The sequence below is a fragment of the Lepisma saccharinum genome, chromosome 8 (genome assembly GCF_977018435.1).
Source record: "Lepisma saccharinum chromosome 8, izLepSacc3.1, whole genome shotgun sequence".
NCBI classification, from domain to species: Eukaryota; Metazoa; Arthropoda; class Insecta; order Zygentoma; family Lepismatidae; genus Lepisma; species Lepisma saccharinum.
In genome coordinates this window covers 87157638-87176803 of record NC_139236.1, presented here as the reverse complement: position 1 = coordinate 87176803, position 19166 = coordinate 87157638, and the positions used below count along the sequence as shown (strand labels likewise).

Below are 19166 nucleotides of genomic sequence, written 5' to 3'. Positions count from 1 at the left end.
AGGTTTGACAGAGCTTCGGTATCGTCTCGAATTCTAAATTCTTGTCTCGTTTCGAATTACAAACATCCGTCTCGGTCTCGGAAGACAAAACAACATCTCCTTAAGTTTTCGAGCAGTACAAGCCAGGGAAAACAAGTTTATAATGAATACTCGATGTATGCGCCCGACCCTGTGGCCGAGTGGTTAGCACATCGCGCTGCGACGCCAAGGGTCCCGGGTTCGAATCCTGGTCGGGCTTGGTTGTTTATGAATGTCCATTCATCAATTTCATCATTTCATCACTCATCCCCATCTTCGCAAATTAGCCAAGAGGCACAAAACGCGAAGTAAAATAAACTAAATCAATCAATCAATCAATCGATGTATGCATTCACGTCGCTCAGGTTCACAATTGCCACTGTGTAATTAAATTACTATAAACAAAATGTGTGACTTGTCTGCAAGCAACCAGGTGGATATTTGTCTGGTAAGTCTGAAGATGTCGCGCAGTATAGTAAATTTGGTTTACTAAGTAGCTGAAGTCTATTTTAGGCATGTACTTACTTTCTTAGTTACTATAGCTTTCACCACATCATGTGGCTTCTTAAATAGTTTTTAACTCCTGAATAAGCCACACCATGTGACGACAGCTAGAGTAACTAAGAAAGTAAGTACATGGACTAAGGTGGACTTCAAGTTACGCCTTATGCAAATTTGGTTTAGTTAAATTTTACAAATATCATAACAATGTATCGCTCGGTCTTGTCTGGATTTTACAAGTGTGTGCCTAATTCTTGGTCTCGTCTTGACAAATCTGTGGTCTAGTTTTCTTCTCGAAATTCGTGACTTGTCTCGGCACCAAACTTATTGATAAAAGTTCGGGGTAACTTTTGGTAGAGGTTACCACCCAGCTGCAAGATTAAGCCGATGTTCGTTCTTCCTTTGTTGTGAAGGTCAGATTCTTGGGACTCTTACATGCGAAAGTACCTCAAGTGTGCGACAACTCTTGATCAGAAACCCATCCAAGCTTCACCGTGGATAATCGGCTTGCGAAGCTCCACTCAAGATTCCAGAAACTAGCTGAATGACAAGCAGATTTACAGGAAGGCGTAGCGAAGATTTAGCCAAGGTCTTATTGTAAAAACGTATCGGTGTTTCCCCGTCTGGGGAAGAAGTCACCTAAATGTGAGAAGAAATTAAATACTTGGATCGTTATATCCGACCGACTAAGCTCTTGCTGTGTAGATGAAAGAACGCATGTTTAAATGCCAAGTGCAGAGAGAGAGAGAGAGAGAGAGAGAGAGAACTAAGAATGTTGCGTCAGGAGCGACCTTTGAGGAGGCACCCAAAAGGCAACCTCACTTCTACGGAGTACATCCCTGTAACTGCAATGTTGCAGGGCAACGAGGCTCTGGCGTCTGAGCCAGTATAATCTTCTGTAAGGCTCTGTTGCCCTGTGTTTGCCCTTACATGTGCCGAGGACCTCTTTACAGCCTCAGACTTTAATTATAAGATTTCAATCCTCAAAGACATTTGTTGATTGTAATTAGAATGAGGATTGAACGTTATTTTACTTCGCTTTTTGTGCCACTTTTGGCTAATTTGCGAAGATGGCGATGACTGATGAAATTGATGAATGGACACTCGCAAACATCCATGCCCAGGCCGAGATTCGAACCCGGCACCCCTGGTGTCGTAGCGCGATGTGCTAAGCACTCTGCCACGGGGACCGGCTTGTTAAAATAAGGAGCTCGACCTCGTGTAATGTGGTGCAAAATAGCCAAAGTGCTGACGCACTCAAAATTTTCAATTTAATCAATCAATCATGTTGCGTCAGCGGATGTGATAGTTGCACTCACTACTCATTACAAAGAGAACATTCCCGTACACAGGATTTGGGGGGGGGGGGGCTAGATCCGAAAATGTTGAAAAAATAGAAGACCCGAAATGCTGTTGGAGTGTTAGTTGACACCACCAATGCTATGGTAGTATTGCAGCTAATAGTACAATTGGTAATTTGCAATATTATGGTCCAAAGTACAGGGTTGTTAATGGCCCGGGAATCCATAAATTCTAATGGGTTCTATTGCGTTCCGTTCCACGACCGGATCCTTTATCTCGCACAATTTAAATTCGGTCTAAGTTCAGTATTGTTACATTGAAAACAGGTTCCTGGACCGAATTGAAATTCATTCTGGAAAAAAGGTTCCTGGAACGAATTGAAATTCATTCTGGAAGAAACGTTCCTGGACCGAATTGAAATTCATTCTGGAAAAGAAGTTCCTGGAACGAATTGAAATTCATCCGGATAAAAGGTTCCTGGACTGTATTTTAGTTGACCCGGAAAAATATTTCTGGATCGAATTGAATTGCTTTAAATATGAAAAGGTTATACCACTGTCTGGAACTTATTTACGTTTGGTGATTTTCTCTCCCAATCCTGGATTGAATTTATTTACAATTACAGACTAGGCTTGACCAATTAAAAGTTTCTTCTAAAAATGTCCGCGAGTACGCTTTACGTTAGAATGTCACACTGCGGTTGTAGAAAACGTAGCGGAGGGAATAAATCAAAACGCTGTTGTTCTCTCGTGTGCCAGGTTCAAAAACGTCCTTGTCGAAGATTTGCTGTACATAACGCAATGAACTATATTAGTGTGGCGTCACATTGAGTTCAAATAAAACCGTCACGTGTTGCTCTGGTATCCGATCCAGGAACAGCAGCCAATAGGAGCCGTTGATGAGGTAACGTGAGGCCAGAGTGAGGTTCCCAGCAGATATCACAACACGAGCAGTGCTGCTACAACACAGGGGGTGATCGTTCGGCGGCGCAGATCGTATGCGCCGTTGTCCGTGGATGCATGACGTCATCGTCGAGAAGCTCGGCACGGAAAAGGCTGGTTCCTTATGCAAATATTGAGATATTTGACAACGAATATCTTCTAAAATATAGTAGCAGGGGAAAAGTTACAATTTTTACTGTTAAGATTCATCCTTTCTAATCACTTTATCACAAAGTTGATTTAAATGTGTAAAATGGTTTTCAAGAAATCGTGTTACGAAGGAACCCCTGTTTTGTTCTCTCCAGGCTTCCAATGTAAGGGAGTTTTAATTTAAGCGCCTTGGATTTCTTTTTGCTGCATGTTTTGAAATAATATTATTTTGTTCTTGTCAACTGAAATCATGCCTAAATACTATGGAAAGCTGTAAAAACTATTATCAGAAAACTAACGGAAGAAATCTAAAATATCACAGCTTGATTGATATAAAAATGCGGGATTGCCCTTTTTTGTGAAAAGGGCATTGTGCGAGATCTAAAAGCAGAACTTTTTAATATTGTATGTAAATGTAAGGGTGTAATAAACGTGACTGCTTCCCAGGTACGTATCCAAGGGGGGGCTTAGGGGGCTCGAGCCCTCCGAAAGTTTTCAGTTTACACTAGATAAAATGAGATTTTTTGTTTCTTGTGGTGTCAAATAAAATAATGAGACGTTAATTTAAGTAGAGAAATAATTATCAAGGCAAGACGAAGAATATTCTATAACCCTGTTATTGGTAACAGCTCGTATCCAAGGTGGGAATCAGCGGGCTCAAGCCCCCCTTCAGAAAATGTTCAGTTTACGCTAGATAAAATTAGGTTCTTGGCTTCTTGGATAATATTGTGATAATTTGAGAGAGATAATTATCTAGGCAAGCCTGTTATTGTTAATAGCGCGTATCCAAGGTATGGATCAGGTGGCTCGAGGCCCTACCCGCTCCCCAAGGAAATTTTTCACTTTACACTGATAAAATTAGGTTTTTGGCTTCTTGAATAATGTGACGATAATTTAAGGAAAGTAATAATTATCGAGACAAGACGGAGAATGTTCTATAACCCTATTATTGTTAATGGCACGTATCCAAGGTGGGGATCAGGGGTTCGAGCCCTCCTCCTTTTTTAGGAAATTGTTTTGTGTACACTAGATAGGAAAGGAATTCCTGGATACGTGCCTGCTGCTTCCCGTAAAATATCACTGCACTCTCTATTTTTCTCTTCTGTCTTTTCTTTGGCGCCGTCAATAGCTTCAACACGTTGTTTTTATATATATATATATATATATATATATATATATATATATATATATATATATATATATATATATATACCAGGTGGTTATAATTAAAGTGACGGTGTTCAGAGTGGTACAGCACGGGCTGTAATGAGAGTAGCAGTCTGAAACTTCGTAGATATGATAATGAAGCAATGCGCTCGCGAATTATGCAAAAAAAAAAAAAAAAAAAAAAAAAGTTCCAATTCTCGCCACCAGGGTAAAAAATGGCGCTTTAAGCAGTCAAAACGTGGAATTTTCCGTAACTCTGACGTCAAAGTCGGTGACATTGCCTAACCATTGTGTGAGGTCCCTGGTTGTTGGTGACGCTTGTTGCTTTTTTTTTTCCTTTAGTGATGTGAATGTTCGCCGAACATTAAAAGTTTGATTTTTCCCGTGTAAAAAGCAATGGCTATTGCGAAGAAAGACCGTGCACTGCTAGTGAAGTTGTTTTACCAGAATGGGAGCAATAGTAACGCTGCACTGCGGAAATATCGCCAACAGAAAGGGCTGAGAAGAGGGCCCATGTCAATTAATGGGCTGAAGAAGATGATGAAGAAATTCGAGGAAACAGGTGAATTGGGTGTTGCAGCAGGGAGAGGAAGGCGGCCCATCCCCGTGGAAGTTGTGGACGAAGTTGCTGTAGCTGTAGCTGACCGTGCAGCACATGCCTCAACTTCTGCAACCAGTGCTAGAGCTGTGGCACGTGAATTGTCACTCCCCTGGTCAACAGTTCGCAAGGTATTGCGGTGCATTTTACACTGGTATCCCTACAAGATTCAAATTGTGCACCAATTGAAACCCCAAGATATTCCACAACGCCGTGAGTTTGCCCATCGGTTTTTGGCACGCATGGAAGTGGATGACATGTGGCCGGGGAATATTCTGTGGACTGACGAGGCGCATTTTACTCTGGTCGGTACAGTGAATACTCAGAACTGTCGCATATGGGGTTCCACTCGTCCACATGTTGTGCAGGAACAACCATTGCACTCAGTTTACGTGACTGCATGGTGTGGGTTCACTAGCTCCTTCATTCTTGGTCCGTTTTTCTTTGAGGAGATGACACCTCGAGGGCCTGTTAGGTGTACAGTGACATCTGCACGTTATAGGGACCTCCTTGTGCAACACGTGATTCCAGCTTTGCAAGAACGGAACTGTGAACACACCACCATTTTCATGCAAGATGGGGCAACACCACATGTCGCTCGCCACGTGAAAGATTTGCTGCGAGAAACCTTCACTAATGACCGCATCATCTCTAGGCAGTTTCCAGATGATTGGCCTTCCAGATCCCCCGACCTTAATCCATGTGACTTCTGGCTGTGGGGATATTTAAAAGATCGTGTCTATCAGGGACATGTCCGGTCTCTGCCTGATCTGAAGGCTAGCATACAACGACATGTCGCTCAGATTTCACCAGACATGCTGCGAGCAACCGTCGACCATGCCGTGTTACGAATGCAGCATGTTGCTGAATTGGGAGGCCATATTGAACAGTTCTTGTAACCATAGTTCCTAATAAACATGCCAGAGCCATTGTTCTCATGTGTTTGATCTTTCCTGCCTTTTTCCTGTAACTATACCACGTTTTGACTGCTTACAGCGCCATTTTTTACCCTGGTGGCGAGAATTGGAACAATTTTTTTTTTGCATAATTCGCGAGCGCATTGCTTCATTATCATATCTACGAAGTTTCAGACTGCTACTCTCATTACAGCCCGTGCTGTACCACTCTGAACACCGTCACTTTAATTATAACCACCTTGTATATATATATATATATATATATATATATATATATATACACATACATATATTTGTCACATATTTGTTTTAATTAGTATTCTGCTCGTTCCGGCACCTGAAGAAAGCAGCTAGGGCTCAAAGGGCAGTGCAGTTACACCGGAAGAAGGCTCGGAAATGGCAGGCTTCAGAAGTTAACTCATCCAAATTAAATTAAACAGGTATGTGTTCTCTCTAAATTTAAATCATAGTTCACAAATAATTTGATTAAAAGTTTTAAAAGTATCTGTTTTATTTAATAGCGTATTAATTGGCGCATTCTTCTTCAGCATAGCTATAGGCAGTGACCACACTACAGGGGGGACGGGCAGGAACGCCCCCTATTCTCGTTCGACAATTTCTCTCTCTCTCTCTTATCTGCTCCCAGTAAAACGACAAAAATAAATAAATGAATGAATGCTCTTTTAGCCAAAATATGTATTTTTGTGTCGTATGTAACGGAATAATAAAAATGATTGCCCCGGGAAAATATGATTTACAACACCATCTTCACTATTGCACCGTCACTAGCTGCAACATATTTTGATTTCTATTGTTCCCACATATTTATTTTAATTTTAGTATTGTGAATCATATTCCACTGTGTTACCTCACGCAGCCAGCCCCCGCCCCCCCCCCCCCCCCCGCCACACACACACGTACGATTTCAGTTGTAAGTTTTAGACTAAGCTTGTCAAATGCCCACTTATATCTTTGTATTCTTGAGCCATTTTAAAAAAAATCATTTCGCCCCTTCTTCTGGACGATGTTTTCCCACTTGAAGCCCTTTGCAGATCTAGATCCGGGGCTATAGCCTTCCCAAGCCACCGTCACCTCCAAATACTCTCTTAGCCTCATGAAAGAAAAATATATGTATTTATACGAAATATTAATTTGACTTGGAAGTTTCTTTTTTCGAACAGGAATAAGTTTTAAATTTTAATAGCTTATAAATTTACACTAGCAATTTTGAGTAAAGCTTTTGCTTAACCCTAAAAGTACATTTAGAGACTGCAAGGTCAACTCTCGATATTTCAGATATATTAATAATTTTCATCACAACGTCTAGTAATAATTATTTGTTACTTCAATAACCTCCTCGCAAATGTTTCTCGCATATTAAAACATAGATGCCATATGGTTGCCATTTTCTGTTTATTTCCTGGTAATACTTACCTCCGTGGCGAAGTGGTTAGCACAACGCTTTACGATGCCAAGGGCCCCCAGGTTCGAATCCCCGCCCGGGCATGGGTCTACTTTCCTTTCACCAATTTCATCATATCATCACGCATCCTCATCTTTGCGATTAGCCATATGTAACAGATAAGCGAAGTGAAATAAACTAAGTCTATTAATCAATTATTTTTTAAAACTCTTTAATTCTTCTTTAGCATGCCACGTTTTTGTTAAAAAATTATATTACGATTTGTAAAATGACGAAATTCTAGAGGAGAACACACAACTTTCTTTGTAGCGCATTGGTCAGAAAGTTTGAATAATATGGATTTTCGAAATACATTTTTTCACATGTACTTTGCCCCCTTTTAAAAGTACCGCGTTTTCAATTATGTTACTAATCATTAAAAGGATGCCTCAATACCATCTTGGAGGATGACAATTATTATTTTCCCCCTCCTAAAAGTAATAATATACTTTCGCTCTCTGAATCTCCCATATAAATGCTAGGAGCTGTCTGCTTCAGCCGAGCTCACTCCCTCTCTGGTGACGTCACGCGTTCGTGGAAGATCGGCAATCTTCGGATGGCTTTACCTAATCTCTATCTACCTTGGCTACAACCAAGTGAAGGAACGCGCGCGATGGAATGGGGCTACGTAGAGAGGGGCAACGTGTCTGCAATGTTTGCGTTTCGTCCATTTCTACCTTGCACCTTAGATTCTCGAGACAGCCAGCACCTGGATTAGTCTTTCATGCTCACAAGTGGATAATTGTTTATCGTCAGGTCCATATTCGATCCAAGTTGCGTAGTGTTTCATTTCAATACGGAACTTGGACCCTATTTAAACTGATTCGGGAAAAAGGTTCCTGGACCGAATTGAAATACCTTACAGATAAAAAGGTTCTTTACGGTCCAGAACCAATTTACGCTTACTGATTTTCTCTCCTGGACCGGAATTGAATTTAATTAAAATTCCTGGACCTTTAACAACGCTGCCAAAGTAACTGGAAAAATCCCCCGATCCGGCAATCAGCAATACAGTCGCTTACATACATAGGCTATCACATGGCGTACCACTTGGTCCTTGCTGTTAACATTGAATTCTCAAAGCATTCGAATAGTACTGAATTCCGCAAATTAAAATGTTTCCAAATGTCCTTTAATTTTCTTATCACATCAGCATTCAACAACGGGCCGACGTCCTTGGCGGAGTTCTTTGGACAACGCGCTACGACGCCAGGAGTCCCAGGTTCGAATCCCGAGCTGGGCATAGATGTTTTGTCGAGTGTCCATTCATCAATTTCATCATATCGTCACTCATCCTCATTGTCGGAATTAGCCGAAATGTGGCAAAAAAGTGAAGAAAAATAAATCACTGAGCAACCATAATAATTCTATGTTTATTATATTACGTATTACGAATGATTTTTGTAATGAGGAACGTGTCTGAATGTGAGTCAACCCAGGTATCTTCCATGCCGACTGTAGTCGAAAAACGTCGGGACAGAAATTTAAAAGAATGCACTGTCCTCACTAAATTGGGACATCTTGTAGCTTTACATCAATGGCTCTTGAAACTAAAATTACCATATTGCAGACGTCTAGAGCTTGCCTCTCCCCCAAACAATCCTTTCATTTATGGAAGGACAAAATCGGAATTCTTGCAAAGTCTGAAAAAACACCTACGTTATTTTCGTAAATTTCTATACGTTCACATCAAAATATTTCATAGTTCAAGGAGGGCATGAACCTCTTGAGTGAAAGAGAATGATGGACAGTGCACTTACAATAAAATAAAATGCGTTCTTTTAAAATTCACTCATTAAAATTAATTCAGAGATGATCTCATGGCTGTGATTATTAAAAATATAAACTTAGAATATAAGATCAGCACCCAACACTTCAGAGTAGTGATTCTTCGGTTTTCGCTGGACCTTTGGCCTGTGCCAGCCAAGCCGCCTTCCTTTCCATTCGAAAAAATATACCCTTTTACAATTCCTTCTAGAGCGTTCTAGTGAAACTTAATTTTCATTTGCTTTCACTGTTGCCTATATATATGTGATGGAAAACAGGCTTACGTAGCCACGAAAACTACCATTGCCCGTATCTCGTAGACAAGAATCAAAGTATACCACATGAAGATTCATTTGACTGCTATGATATAAAGTTCCTTGGTCGTTCGTGGTTTACCATTTCGAGGTGGGTAGGACAATGAAATGTTTGGTTCGGAGTGTTATTAATACAGAGCATGGAATTAGTGGAAGTGAAGTTTCACGATAACAAAATTGTTAATAATAATGTCGGCAGGTCCAAAAACAAAGGATAGCCTAGAGCAGGGGTGCCCATCCCCGCGAAGGCCGTGGACGTAAAGTCTTTCATCAACCCCCCCCCCAAATAATAGTTCATCATAACCCCCCTCTACACCACACACACACACAAATATAGTTTGAATAAAAACGCAGTAATTGATACTTGTTTGAATCGATACTTTGATATCATTTTTTTAAATTAAATTTTTGAAATAATCGTACATAAGCTTTAGACAACGGAAACTGACAGTATTTTACAATTATCCAGTCTGTCATAGCACAGGAACACATACAAGCGAAACAAATCGTGCCTGAAATCATCCAACACTGAAACTGAAGTCCGCAAGTCGGAAATTACGAGCCGACTCGGAACTACCACAAATAAAACACCAGAAATTGTTTACCACTGGCCGAGATGCTAACAATCAAAAGGCTCGTGGCATTCGAAATATTTCATTGCAGTTGAAATTGAAAGAGTAAAGAAAGAAATAGCACGGCAAGTCAATCAAACGAGATGATCCCCCCCTTTTTGTGTGAAGGTATATATAATTGGTAGCTAAACTATAACATTTTGTTCCCCCAAAAAATTCCCAAGACGCAGGCACGTCATGAAAACCCTCCCTTGGGGGCACCCCTGGCATAGAAGCACAAATATTATAAATCTACCCCAGAGCTTGACACGTAATGAGAAAAATTATCCAATGAGAAGAGAGCATTCAAATGGAAATGAAATGTGTTCTTGAGGTCACACCGAAATTGTTCCTTAATCTATTTGTTCCTAATCTAATGTAGCTTTCATCTCTATTGTTACGGTTAACCTGTAAACAGTGCTCGAAGTAAAGGGGTTGCGGGAGAATACTTTACTCCAAGTAGCGAAATTTTCTCCAAGCATCCCCCCACTATGCCACTATGTTAAACCACAGGACTATCCTTCCAGCGGTATAGGTGTAGTATGTCTCCACATTGGAAGAATCTGTAGGTGTGATATGTATGTATGTTTCAAGTTCTTTATTTGTGTATCTTTTCTTCACTTTAATTTCTTGTTAACCACATTAGGTTAGGTGAAGAGAACACAAAAAAAGGTGTGTATGTTTTCTTTACCTAACGTAACGTAACCTAACCTAACCTAACCTAACCTAACCCAAAGTGGTTCACAATGACGCATCGAGAAGAAATGTGGAGACATACTGCCATGATTAAATGTGGAGACATACTACACCTCCCAGCTAATTCAAAAAGGCTGGACCAAACATCCACTAGGTAACATTTTCTGCTTCAAACGCTGCTGCCTATAGAGGTATGACACAAAACCAAATGACCAAAAATACAATAGGCTACAATACTAAGCAACAAAATATAAAATAGAAACAATGTTGTATAAAAATGTAAAATAATAATTTATTGTATGTTTGCCATTACATTATTTTGCCAGTGTCATCGATGTCCTGTGTTCTTCAGTAGGTTTCATTATCTCCCTGTAGGTTACCTATAATGAGAAATATAATGAATCATCAAGCAGAGGAAGTGATAATATAGACAAGATACAAGAATTATGCACAATTTTTCGTTATAAAGCACTAGGAACCGTTAGCGTACACAGGATTTTTTTTTAGGAAGGGATACACTTCAAAAACATTTCGTAATTACAATTTTTAACGTTCGTTTTACAAGTTGTTCAAAGACAAAAATATCGGGGGGCGGTCATTTTAAGGGGAATTTGCTTTCTTTCATTTCAAAATTTTGATTTTCTCAATTTCGGGAGGGACTGCGTACACCAGTGCTAAGAACCGTTGGTTCAGAATTTTTTGCTAAAATTGGTGGTGCATGAACGTCCGGAAGGGGAGGCCACCGTCCCCCTCCCCCTGGAAAATAACTGTTACCATAAAATTATATATTACACACATATACTGTATTTTATTTCAGTCACAGTAATGTGTTAATTATTGTAAGGGTATTGCAGGAATATGGAAACTTCAAACTGAAGGAGTGATTTTTTTGAGAGAGAGGCACTATTATGGGGGAAATATGTCTCGTTTGTTCCCCCGGAAAAAATACCTTGCTTACCCCTCCCTGAAAAAAATCCTGCAGACTTCCATGGTGGTATGATAATATCTACTATCACATATTACTTTGTGTGCATTTTTCTGGCTTTTGTACGCTACTCCAGAAAAGCTACTGAAAGTTCATGAATTCTGTTAACAAGTGATGTGCTGGAGGTTTCTTTCCTGGGTGCTACTTTTGACACTGAAAAGTAGCACCACCACCTTTGAAGCATCATGTGATAGAATGTGGGCGCCCAGAAATTCCAACCTGACGTGCCTAACCTACTCACGTAGAACATGATGTAAGGGATGACCTCCGAAGGCACTCAAATGTCAACCTCTCTCCCACGTAGTACACCCTTGGCTGCATCATTTGCAGGCTGACGAGGCTCTGGTGACTGAATCCACAGCCCTTATGATTTTCTATGAAGTTTGTTTTGTCGTCCATATGTGTTTGTGATTGTCCCTTCTTCCACCATACCACCATTTATCCTCATTGTCGCGTATGGCCAATTGTAGCAGAAAAGCCAGTGTAACCAAGAAAAACGTAATAGTACCAATGTTTTCATTTGTTAGTTACCGTTATCTTAAATTTGCTTTGTAATTCCAACAAAAAAGTGAAGAAGACACAATGACGTTGTTTGTAATAAGAATAATATAGCATGTTGAGTAGTGTCAATACTTGGCCGCCCATGCATTGCCGCTCTCTGCACATATCAAATCTATTTTGCAGCATTGGATCCCGGAAATAGTCCCTAGTCCCAAAATTCCTGGATTATTCCATCTTCTCAGAATTTCATTCCTAGTTATAAAGATTTGAGCGTTACATGATGAAATAGTACAGATGTGTCTCAAACCGGAATTTACGTTACACTATTTAGCCTTGTTTCCATGTTATAAAGACACTAATGCTGCTGACCAATGCAGTATTTATTAAACACACAGAACGCTGTACACGTAAGGTTCCAACCTTCTGCGGACTAAGAATTAAACTAAAAAATATAACATAGAAATGTATATAAAAATAAAAAATAAAAATATAAATTAAAAAACAATATAAATCTGGCTTTCGGGACAGCAGGAGAATTTTGTAGTTTAGTTCTAAAATTAAAGCAGACCCTGATATGTTGAAACGTTACGTGTAAGTGCTATTAGTACTAATAAATACTGCCTTGATTAGCATCTTTAGTGTTTTTCCGAAATATATGTACCCAGAAGAAACATTTGGTTTCTGTTAACCAAACAATTGTTTACATAGGCGACAAACAAATGATTGTTCGCCAAATGCATTTTAGAAATCGTGCACATTTGTTTAGTCACAAACAAAGTCAAATTTATTAAATTTAGTAAAAATTACTTTTGTACTTGATACAGAGTCTGAAGAAGACCTTGCTAGAAGGTTGAAACGTTACGTTAGTTTATGTTTTTTAATAAAATAAATTACTGCCTTGGTCAGCATATTTAGCTTTTCATAATCATGGAAACAAGGCTTAATGGAGTTATAAATATTTTTGTGTATGAATACTAAGAAGTTTAAACAAACGTGTTGTGTTAATTCAATGAAATCAGTTTTTTTCTGTGTAAAATAATCGCATCACGTCTGTAACATATAACTTACCCGTTGAATGTCCTGATAGGTCCGTTAGGGCCAGTGAACGTTACGGAAGCACCATTGCTTCTGCTAGGCCCACCCGGGCCTACCGCAAACCCATTGGAGTAAGAGACGCTGGCACCGTACCCTCCGCCGAAGTTATACGTCTGGCTGCCCGAGAGACCCGCAGAACCGGAAAACCCGTTCGGCCCGTAGCTGAACCCCTGGGTCCCCGCTTGGCTGGCGGATGCGCCGAAACCGTACGGACCGGGCACCTGGAAACCTTGGCTCTGCGCATGCGCGGCGCTGGCGCTGCCTCCGAAGCGGTTGCGATGCTGGCGCTTGGTCCTTGCAAGGTTGGCCTGGGAGTCCAGTGTAGCGTACAATGGGCCGTAGGAATAGTAAGTGTCTTCCTGCTCTGGTTTGTTCTTCAGTGACAGCTCGTAAACTTCCCTTGTCCCAGTCTCTACGGGCCCGACGTTCAGGTATTGAAGGGTATCTGAATAAAGAAACAAATAAGATTAGAAAGTGAGTGCGGAACAAATCTTGATTGACATGGTTGCTAGAATGTCGTCAACTTACGCCCGCTTTAGACGGAAGCAATTTTACTGTAACATTCCGGTTAGCGATTACGATGTGAAGCCCTAAGAGAACGTTAGAAAATGTACGATTGATTGAATGATTAATTTGGTGTTTTAAGTCCACTTTATGCACAGTAAGGCTAATTGGGACTGAACCTACAGCTTAAAGTGGGATCCGAACCACTATGAGCGAGCACCTGGTATCGAACCCGGGACCCACTTGATTAAAAGGCGACGACGCTACCACTGCGCCATCGGGGAGGCCAGATAATGTACGAGTACAGCACGAAAGTTATATGATTTGAGCCAGTGGCCGGTGTCTACAATTTTGAAACAACTAATTTATTCTTCCATACGTGCACTGTATACACTAAGAAGCATGTATTTAAGCAGTGCCATTGATTTCAACCCAATATATATTTTTTAGGAAACATTATCTCTTTCGGTTGAATAGTTATCGACTTTTAAAAATGTGAAGTGATACATTGTTTACATCTCACGCGGCCGCCATTATATCTTCACTCGTGACGTGGAGGTCGCTTCTGATTGGTTATGCTACAAAATCCTTGAAAAATGCCATGAAACATGCCATGACATCTGAAATACCATAAGATTTTTAACTTTGCACGGTAACATTTCTGTCATGGCATAAATGTTAAGGAAAATGCTTTCCTCCAAAGCGCGTCTTAGGCTATTTACCAACTATTGGAAGTTAATTTGTAAAAGTGACAGTGTCTTCCCCAGCCCTCGAAGTGGAAATTTGCTACGTGAGGGAATGTTTGGTCAAACCATGGGAAGAGTTGTAATTAATGTAAACATTTGCATTCATTAAATTTTACATCTGTACAGTGAAACCCCGATTTTACGTCCGCGGAATTACACGGCATGGTGCATTGTACACTCGCCTCACTTAGTTGTGCAACAATTAACTGTTTTATATAGCATTTTTGTCCAAAGATCAGTTCGGACAACATTTCTCGATTTTTTTAAGTATAGTTTTCCATTACTTGGTGAAATTAGTCTCTAATTCGTGTTAGTAAAAGTGATAATTTTTCTAAATTGTTGTACAAAACATTAAAATGAGTGCCTCAAAATTGCGCTGTATAAATTACACCATACTGCTAACACTAACTGTACAGTCAAAAATGGTACACCTGTATTCTGAAATACTCGCTCGTTATGTGTCGTGCCTAACTCTAAGGCGATGAGTAAATTCCAGTAGTAGATCTTAAGTGTAAAGTTTAGTTACCAAAGTCGAGTTATGCAACACACATAACATAACAATACGTGAGTATTTGAGGACCTAGGAATACCATTTTTATTATGGGTGTCACGACAGGGGATAACTTTATTCTTTTTTACCTTAATTTTTTTTTAAATAAAAATCATAGGTCTTTTAAAGGGAAGGAATTACCCATGCTCCCGTAGACGTTTCGCGATTTTCTTTCGATTCTCGACTCCCAACTCTTAGTGCATAAAACAAGACGAACAGTGACATGGATAATTTGCTACTATTACATTTGCCACCGTCTGAACACATAGCTTTATGTGGCGTGCACAGGGGGGGACTGATATGGCTACAGACCCCCTCGAAATTTTGAGAAAATTAATATTTTCAAATGAAAACAGTAAAGGAGGAAAAGAATACGGAAACGCCTTAAAATAGCCCCAGATCACCATTTTTGTATTTGAGTACAATTCCAATTTAGTGAAAAGTTCAAAATATTATAAATATTTTATTGTGTATGCCGCTCCTCAGAACGCAGCTATGCTTTACAATATCAGCCCCCCAGGAAAAAAATATAGCTATGCTAAGCTATGAACACAACCCAGCTTTAGTGGCGCATGGCTGACGACATAAACCAAGAAAAGGGAAGCAAGAAGTTCCTGAAAACATCCGCAGAAACTGGAACTAGTTTTTTCACCTTCTGATTGGGAAATTTATGCAGTCACCTTAAGACCTTGGCGAAAGTGACGTCACGGTCTTGGGGATGACAAAGAAAGCGGCTTTCCACGTGCGTGTGCGAACACCGTGACCGTTTCCTCACATGCTCCCCAAGATTCTGCGCATTCCCGGCACACATGCCCTTGCACTTTACATTGCAATTGCAGCCATGGGCGCATCCAGCCTTTTCCAAGGGGTGGAGCAAACAAGTATTTTCCCAGAGAGACCGATGCTTTCCAATGGAAGGTAATTCTTTATTTTGAAATAGTATTTGCGAATAATATTTTATTTTCCTTATTACGTCACTGCTGCGGCACATAGTCAAAGAAATGCATTCTACAGTCGGTTGATTGGTTTATTTGGTGCTTCAAGTCCACTTTATGCACAGTAAGGCTAATTGGGACTGGACCTACAGTTTAAAGTGGGATCCGAACCACTTATGCCTCCACCGGGTATCGAACCCGGGACCCCTTGATTACAAGGCGACGACGCTACCACTGCGCCATCGGGGAGGCCGCAGATAAAAGCAACAACCAAGAGCCGCCACCATACAATGCAATGTTGTATTATAGAATAGGATGTAACCTATAGGAATTTCAACAATGTATTTCAATATATTCTTAACAATGTCAATATTGTCCTGACTACTGAACCTGATTTGAACGAAACGAGTAATTTGAAACAATATCACCTTCTATCCAGCTCAAAACAATAATTTTTTTTTCGGCAAAATTCCCATAATTTCTTTTTATTATGGAAAGATTAAATGTAGAGAAAAACGAGATACTCGACAACAGTGTGACAAAACTAGCTTATTTCTACCCTTCACGATAAAATTTCACATACTGTGTTTGCTATTCAGTAATAGGGGCTCCCCTTTTGCGTAGTAGCCTTGAAGTCGGGGTCCCGGGTTCGATTCCCGGTGGAGAAACTTTGTAACGTGATTCGGAATCCACTTTAAGTTATAGGTCCAACCTTACTTAGCCTATCTGTGCATTTACGAACTTGAAACTCAAACAGGAAAGCAATTTATTCTGCAATAAATTGTAAATGCGACCTCTGTGACCGAGTGCGTGGACAGGTCGACTCATGTTCTGACCCTCGAAGGTTCCTGGTTCGAGTCTTGATCTTATCTTGAGGGATCCCTCATCAGTTTCATCCACTTCCACTTCTTCATGTTGTTAAACCTCCATGGAGGAGTGTTATTACAACGCCACGGGTCTCGGGTTCGAATTCCTGCATGGGTGTTCTTTGTGTGTGTCCTTCATCAGTTTCGTCATATCATCAATCATTCCCATATTCGTGATTGGCCAAAAGCAACAAAAGAGCGCAATAAAATAAACCAAATCATCAATCAGAATCCAATGCTTCAAAAACACTTACTATTAATTGAGCACAGTGTGATCTCTCGTGGATGTCCTGATGCAAGCAGTTAAAACAGGTCGTGCAAGAATTATCACTCACGAGTGTGTTTATGTTAAGACCTAATCACATTATATTAATATTAGAAGAAAAAGAGAAATATGATCACTCACCTGCACCGTGTACCACAGCAAAAGCTGCGAACGCTCCAACGATGAACACGGATACGTTTTTCATCTTTCCTAGCTTTGTGAAATCGAACACAGTCTCGCAACGTACCGGCAGTGCGTCTGTGCCTCGGCTTTGAGGTCAACAACAATAAAAAGCCTTCTCCAGTATGCACTAATTGGATATTCCAAGACGTCAGTGGACTTGCTCCTCCGCAAAGCCAAAAATACGAGGAGAGGGGAGAGGAAAAAAAAAGATTAAAATCTCGGTAGGTGGCGCTTGTATCCACCGGAAGACTTACTGGCTCCATGACGTCATCGGGAGATTTCCAAGACCTTCCGGCCACATGTGAAAATTTTCTTCCCTATTACGGTCCTTAGCTGCTGCCCTCTGGAGGTGGGGAAACGAAGTAAAGGTCAATGGAAGTGATAATTGCATTTCCTCCCTCTTGTAAAAGAAATAGCCCCAGGCAAAAAATCGCATGCTCATTGTTCATGGGGCGTGTTCAAGACAGATGGGATATTCTTTCTCGTGCAATGAAGTACAAAGCGGTGTTGGAAATGTTTTCAGGCACTTACAAGGCATTACAATTTCTTGTTCGAAGGTTAAGTGTGTTCTTGAACTTTTCTTGCTACCGCAACTGAACTTGAGTGTAATCCTATAGCTCGCGACGTTTAATTTCTAACTTGGGTTCGGATCCTGAGCAAGGCATTAGTAAGCCACGTTTCACTGCATTTTTTGACAGGGTTGCTAAAGGTCCAGTAATGGGTCCTCCCAACAGGACCGGAATCTTTTTTCTCGCACAATTTAAATTAGGTCCAAGTTGCGTATTGTTTCATTGAAAAAAGATTCCTGGAACGCATTTAAATTGATCCGAAGAGATGGTTCTGAATTGAAATGCTCTACAGATAAAAACGTTCTTTCCGGTCCAGAACCCATTTACGCTTCGTATCAATCCATACGATTATTCTTTATTTTATTTTAACTTTCTCTAGAAGCTTTATTTCACCTAAGTTCATTCACTTGTTTACACCAACTGTCCACTCCTCTCAGGTATTTCAATTATGCACAGTCGTGTGTTAAGCAAACTTCCACTTCCTGATATATTGAGGCTGCAAGGTTTACAACAGGTAAACAAGGAGTAAGGAGCTTAGAATAATAGGAAGGTAAAACTCACGTATCGGCGTATAGGAAATATCCTGACACAGGGGTTTAGAGCAGCGGACAGACTGGCAGGCGACTCACTTTTCGATTTGGTGAGAGACAGGCAAGAGCACTTTGGGAAGGAGAGAAGTCTGCTTGACTTAGGTGAACTACAAGCCTGGAGAAAGCATAGTTTGATTTTACTCTTCGATATTAACTTCATCATCATTCTTCTAAGTCTAGACAGGTATTTATCCTAATCCTCACCATGTATGATTCGGGTTCAAGGTTCTAAAATCCAACGAGTGACTATTTGCAGTTTCTAGTTGTTTAAGGTATTGTATTTCAGTTGTGCCTTTTGCTGCCAAGCATTTTAACTTGTCGTTATGGCAGGTGCTCTCATCGTTTAAGAGGATGAATGATGATTAGCTACATCACCCATTGGGAGTGGGAGGTTCGATCCCATCATTCATTAGAATGATACAGCTTCCTGATTTTCTCCCTAGACCGGAATTGAATTTATTTAAAATTCCTGGACCATTAATAACCCTGCTTTTTTTATTTTTACTCTCCTTGTACTCAACGTTCCTACCCTCTGTCTCGGGAATGTATGGAGCAAGCAAGTGACTCGAGAGGGCTCGACCAATGAACTCGTGAGGGCAGCTACCAGCCTTTTGCAACAGCGCGCACTTCTATGCTCCGCCAACTAGCTTCCTCCCCTTTTCTTCCGTTATACGTGGCCTTGCTCCACAGATTCCAGGGACAGAGTATAGTTGGTTACAAAGAGCAACAATGAATGGTCTACTTTGTTGATTTCGTGTCACGTAGTGTGTTCTGTTCCTTGTTAGATTGATTTTGCTCTTTGTTTTTATATTATTTATGTTTTTTAATTTTATTTTTTTACTTGTCACTGTATTTTCTTTTCTACTTTATTTTCTATTTGTTTTCATTTTACTTTTTACCTTACTTTTGTTTTGTTTTTCTTCTTTACTTTTT

The 19166-nt window shown here is 40.3% G+C and overlaps 1 protein-coding gene across 1 annotated transcript; it reads right to left on the bottom strand.

Moving 5' to 3' along the window:
* Nucleotides 1-10737: 10737 nt before the first annotated feature.
* LOC145991617 (uncharacterized) lies at nt 10738-17257 on the bottom strand. The gene is made up of 3 exons (XM_083127678.1): nt 17033-17257; nt 12999-13470; nt 10738-10824 (listed from the first exon to the last, which is right to left on the bottom strand). The coding sequence occupies exons 1-3, from the start codon at nt 17094-17096 to the stop codon at nt 10821-10823; spliced, it is 540 nt and encodes a 179-aa protein (XP_082983804.1). The 5' UTR covers nt 17097-17257; the 3' UTR covers nt 10738-10820.
* Between the last annotated feature and the right edge of the window lie 1909 nt (nt 17258-19166).

Bases quoted from the DNA above. Each gene is read 5' to 3' on its own strand.
- LOC145991617 (XM_083127678.1), bottom strand. From the start codon at position 17,096: ATGAAAAACGTATCCGTGTTCATCGTTGGAGCGTTCGCAGCTTTTGCT. The intron at 13,471-17,032 runs GTGAGTGATCAT...TTCTTTATTCAG, and splicing joins TGCTGTGGTACACGGTGCAG to ATACCCTTCAATACCTGAAC.